The sequence below is a fragment of the Ranitomeya imitator genome, chromosome 6 (genome assembly GCF_032444005.1).
Source record: "Ranitomeya imitator isolate aRanImi1 chromosome 6, aRanImi1.pri, whole genome shotgun sequence".
NCBI classification, from domain to species: Eukaryota; Metazoa; Chordata; class Amphibia; order Anura; family Dendrobatidae; genus Ranitomeya; species Ranitomeya imitator.
The window spans coordinates 516,154,833-516,160,832 of record NC_091287.1 but is presented as its reverse complement, the minus strand read 5'-3'; the positions used below and the strand labels follow the sequence as shown (position 1 = coordinate 516,160,832).

The following is a 6,000-nucleotide window of genomic DNA, read 5'->3' as shown; positions in this document are numbered from 1 at the left end:
ATCTACATATTTACTACATTTGCTACATTTATTTCCAAAATATTTACTGCCTGCAATTACTTTTTTTACTACATATTTACAAAGATATATATATATATATATATATATATATATATATATATACACATATATATTCTTTTTTTTACATAAACATATGAAACGTGTTACCTGTTCTTTAAAGATAATATAACAACACCTATTTATTAGAGATATGTTTCTTAACCCTCCCCCTTGTCACAAATTCATAGAAGCTCTATAATTATTGCCTGGATCACTGGCGCATAATAAACAGGTGGCGATGCTATGGTCGACTTCGTAGAAGAAAAGTAGCCCAGTACGTATAATTATATATGACAGGCGAAGGATAATTAGTCTGCAGATCTGTACACTGGGAGGATGTATATATATATATATATATATATATATATATATATATATATATATATATATATATATATATATATATGATTGTGGGCGGTTGATGAGCAGCAATGAGCAGAGATCACACCTACACTCTCCTTCTCCCATTGCAGTAACGATCCCCCCCCTCCAACCTTCCCAAATGTGGCGCCCACTGTATATCAATGCAACAGGCTGACCTGGGTGCACCAGTCAGGGTGGTAAATATTAACTGATCCCTGCCCGGCAGCCTGTAGGTGGCACACGTGCTCTTTCTTTGCTGGGTATTAACCCTTACCTGCACAGACTGTGATATTTTCCGTGCTCCTGTCCCACTAAAGCCACTTCTTGCCTGTTCTTCTAACCTCCCCACTTTTGCCCACTCATCCTCCTCTGGCATATTCCTCAGTCCCCTCCACCCACATTGCATTCAGACTTCTTCTTATCTTCTTTTTTTTTTTTAATTTCATTTTTATTTTTATTAATCCTTGCAAAAAAAAAAAAAAAGATTAAGAGCGGCCGGGATAGATTCCAGCTCGGAGTGCAGAATTGATAGCTTTTATTATCTCCTGCGTTTCTCCTTGAGGCGTCGGTGAAAATTCCAGGCATCTATTACAGTAGTGGATGAGGAGCTGTGCCAAGCGGCGTCGATCCTCCTCGTCGTTGCATTGCATTTGCTTTTGCCCCAATTGCCACATGCTAATTATCCGTTTTTTTTTTTTTTGCGCCCCTCGATTGCGCTCTGTTTAACCCCTTGCCTACTCCTCCAGTCTGATCTAGGATTTGGCTACGGGGAGAGCAGGAGGAGGAGGAGGAGGGAGGGAGGGAGAGGAAGGAGGGGAAGGAGGGGAATGGGAAGAAACAATCTAGTATCTTGATGCCCCTGTTGGAGAGATGGTTGAGTCCTCGTCAAGGTTGCTTTGGTATCTCAGAAACACCATTCACTCTGAGCTGTGACCAACAACAGCAACAACTGCGCTGCTCCTCGGCCAAAGGAAGAAGAAGAGGAGGAAGAAGAAGAAGAAGAAGAAGGGAGGAGGAGGATTAGGGAATCTTAGAGGATAATATGAAAGCGATCTGCACCTGCACTCCAGCCCAGAAGACAGCAGAGCACTTGGGATGTATTAAATGTGGACCTGTGCGCTCCCTATGTCTACGGAAAATGGCAATGCAAAGTGGATTGGCATGGTGTTACCTGGTTTTTATACTGACGCTTACATGTGTGAGAGGTAAGGACCTGCACATAGGCATCTCCTGGTAGGATGAAGCAGGGATGTGACTGCTGCTGAGGCTGCTGGAATCAGGCAGATGCATGTACTGTTCAATGCAGTGATTGAAGCTGGGGCTGCCGGATACATATCCTTGCAGTAGACTCATAGAAGGATCTGGGCAGAAAGACCCCCCTCCCTGTACCATCTTATTGTGCGTCTTCTCCATTCTCATCCTTTCTTTTTTTTTTTTTGTCTTAAGGATTGTCACATATGTGTGCTGCCGGAGTTAACCCTTGGCGCAAAGTTCTACAGGATCTGTAACGATCCTGCTGCTAAAGAGGCAATGGGCATATGGTGCTGCTGATGGAATACAGGGGATGGCTCTGTTAGTTACCGGGACATTGGGATGGAGAGGAGCAGCGGCAGCAGCAGCAGCAGCCCGCCTGACATTGAGCCACAGGGGCAGATCTGGCATGTTCTTCCCATGCTGTTAGGATACAGGTGCTGGGAAGTGTCACGTCACCCAATTCATATGTGTAATTCGGGAATATGGAATATCAGGGGTGGTGGTGGTGGTGGTGGTGGTGGTGGTGGTGGTGGTGGTGGTGGTGGTGGTGGTGGTGGTGGTGGTGGTGGTGGTGGTGGTGGTGGTGGTGGTGGTGGTGGTGGGGGGGGGGGGAACTGTGCTCCGAATCTTAACACTGATCAGTCTACCCAATGAATTGACTGTCAGGAAGGGGCTTGCAAATGGCCAACAAATAAGGCATTATGTGCACCATTCTGCTCATATTCCCACTCAATGGCAACTCTGCACACAGCATTGTCACACTAGACTGTATGGTTTGTATGCAGGCAGGAGAGGACGAACAACCAGGATCCAGATCGTTCCAACTTAATAGGCATTTTAGATTAAAGATTTAAAAAAAAAAAAAAAAAAAAATTTCCCCCCCCAAGCTCCATCGTGAATGCGGCTCTGAGGACCCCACAGTCCCATTCGCATTCAATGGAAACGATCATTCATGTTCCTGAGGTTGGGGAGGTGGGGGGGTGGCTCCATCGCATGCTATCTGACATTATATCTGAAGATAGGTAGCATGCCTGGAATGTTAATCTCCTTTCTAATTACAGGAAGCTTTTGCTTTGATGCGGGTCTGGAGATGTAATGAAGGCAGTCAATAAATTGTCGTTTATTTATTTATTTATTTATTTATTTTTTTCATGAAATTCTACCCATCGCAAAAATTGGAATCTATAGGATAAAATATCATCTAGATTCAATATTGAAACATGCGAATATCTGTGGAATTCTAGAGGAATCATTTATGGATTTTTTTTTTTTTTAGCTTTTATGCTTAGGAGGTTTTTATGATGCATTGTCGTTTTGTGGCTTTTAGACATTTTCAATTGCCGGTGACTTTTTCTAATGCAGGGACCTTGTTATAACAGATGATTATAGTGCTGCTCTGTGATTTGAAGACACAAGGAGGCAGCATCTTTCAAAACCGAAAAGGAACAGTCTGGGAGACGAGCTTTAAAGGAAAATGTCATTTTTTGGTTTTATGTTTGGAACAAAGTAACTTGTAATGATACCTGTTGATTGATGGGAAAATCAATATTTGGGTCTGATTTACAAAATACCAAATAGGGTGTAGGGTGAAATCACTGCTAAACCTGGGGGTGTCTTTATGGCATTTCAGCCCCTTTCCCTTTTTATTGTTTTTATTCCTTTTTTTTATATGTATAATATGTTCTATTAAAAGCCATGATTTGTGCAATCAGTGTGAAATTGGGTGATTACATGGCTGAAGGCAGCACCAGAGATGTCGGAGGGAAAGGAGAAGGGGTGCCAGGGACAAAAAAAAAAAAAAAAGAGGCGGATGGCATGGGAATTTGGGAAATTAGGAAGCAGAAAACAGGTGGGGAGGAGGGATCTGAGAAATGTGGTGTAAATGAGACATGGAGATGAGCACACTGTGGGGAACGGGAAGGGAAATGAGCAACAGGGCGGCACAGAGAGGGATGTGCTGGAGAAGGGGAGTCAATTTCAACCAAATGGATCATGTGAATATTCAGAATGTTATCAACTCTGATGAAGAAGGTTATGTCTTCTGGTGGGGGGGGTATTCATGGCGGGCAGTGGGGCGTTTAGAAAAATAAAAATCCCACCAACACTTATGAAATATATTAGAATACTATAGTGTAAATAAATAATCTGCATAGTCATGCATAGACTTTCAATAATTACCCCTGCATATGAACATATAAGTATGTGTATAAATAATATATATATATATAGATATATATATATCTATATATATATATATATATATAGATATATATATATAAAATTATGTGAGCATACACAGTATATTAATGCCCTTCTCTCTGTAAATATATACATATATAAATTAAATATATGAATATATATATATATATATGTGTGTGTACATACATGTACAGTATATATATATATATATATATATATAGACATGTACTATATATATAAATACATATAATCTACATACGTACACTCAAGTATATATAGGTGCTATATATATACATATATATATATATATATACCCCACATATATATATATATATATATATATATATATATATATATGTATATATATATATATATATGAATTCTTATATAGTATGCATATGTATATATAAATACTCGCATGTATATATACACATGCTGTACATATATATAAATATATACATGTGTGTGTTTGTTAACGCACCTATGTCACTGCTATCTATAGCTGTATGGCTGAGTGCATGTGTGCATAAAACTCTGGCATTAGCAATTTATCAAGTGTAATATTTTTGTTTGCTACCTCGGTGTTTTTTCCATTTCTGGAGATATGAATATGTAACCAGGCTCTCCAGTTTATTAATTAATTCCTATGGTATTTCCGCTCTGCTAGTAAATTGCGTGCTCCGTGCAGGAGTGCGTTGGTTAATATGGATAGTACAGAACAGAATGCTTTCTTGCTGTGATGAACTTGATTTGGAAACCGATTTTAAACACATTGGCGGCTGCTACTTATGCTAATACCTGTCTTCTATTATGAATTATTCCTTACCGGTGCAGAAGTAAAACCAGAAAGGAGAGTGCTCCATTTCAGATGAAGGTAATGACTTGCCCTCTGAAGAATAATCACTATTATGAATAGCAGGCAAGCATGTAATGCAACACACTGCTCAGGATTCAGAAGAGAAAACAGTGGCGATCAGTAAAATGACATCTATTTTCCCATAGGGGGGGTAAAATCAGAAAGCATTATGTGTCTTCTACATTCATTGGGAATCTCAGCAATTGTGCAAAATATGTCTCCTGGCTTATTAAACTCCAGCATCGAAGCCCGCTACTCCTACAAACTACTGAAGGGATATGAGAAAGGAAATGCAAAAACCACCCACAGCTACTTTTAAGTCATTGTCATGCAAACATCCTTTAAAGTTGAAGACCAAAGATTAGTGGCCTCTGAACATTAAAAGTAAAAGCCTGCATACTTTGACGATCCTGGTTCACTTAGATCCCTTGGAGATTACCATACCTCTGCATCACAATTTACAATCCAATAAGTATTGTGATAGCATATTGAGGATATCCTTCAGGATGGGTATGTTGCTATAGGTTCTTCTGACTATCAGCTAATGACTACATACAGGGTAAGGGTGGCCCATTAGATCTTCCAGTGGGCCAAGATTCAGATTACTAATGGGTGGATTGATTTGCAGGACTTCGGTCACTCTGCCCGGTCAGTAGTCTTTGGCCACTTGACTGGAAGCTTAGGAATTTCTTACCTTCAAGGCTTGACTTTTGATTAGCCAGGCTGGCAAGATGTCACCTGTTTGTCAGACCACAAAGGTGACACCTTTCCAGGCCAGCTATTCAAACACCATGACAGGGATCCCACAAGGTAAGAGATTCGCGAGTATCACAAGCATCCCAAATAGTGGCCAGATTCTACTGATCTTGTCAATGGACCTAAGTTTTGCAAGTCAATCTATCCATCTTTACTCCTAAAATACTAACGATACAATATTCTACAACACAATGGCTTAATTTGAAGCTCTAGGTCTCCAATGCAAAATCTCGAATGGGGCCTCCAACTATAATGAGCCTTTAATAGTACTGGTCTTTTTATATGGGCCAAATGTACCATTTGGATCCATCTAGATTCCAGGTCCAACCCCACAATCACAATTCACAATTCAATTTGATTCTTATTATTAATCATTAGGTTCTATTTCTTAAGAAATGATTACGCCGACACAATGAAACCTTAGTATGCTATTGGCAGAATGTATTTGTTCCTTACCATTGAACAACAGACCATTGGTCGAAATTATACATGTGCGTAAAAATAGATATTTC

The 6,000-nt window shown here is 39.9% G+C and overlaps 1 protein-coding gene across 1 annotated transcript in view; it reads left to right on the top strand.

Moving 5' to 3' along the window:
• The first annotated feature begins 1,267 nt into the window (after positions 1–1,267).
• Positions 1,268–6,000, top strand: part of CSMD3 (CUB and Sushi multiple domains 3) — a 2,093,798-nt gene continuing 2,089,065 nt past the window's right edge. Inside the window, exon 1 of the mRNA XM_069731799.1 lies at positions 1,268–1,628. Coding sequence (XP_069587900.1) covers positions 1,466–1,628 — 163 coding nt within the window. The 5' untranslated portion in view covers positions 1,268–1,465. The remainder of the gene's footprint in view (positions 1,629–6,000) is intronic.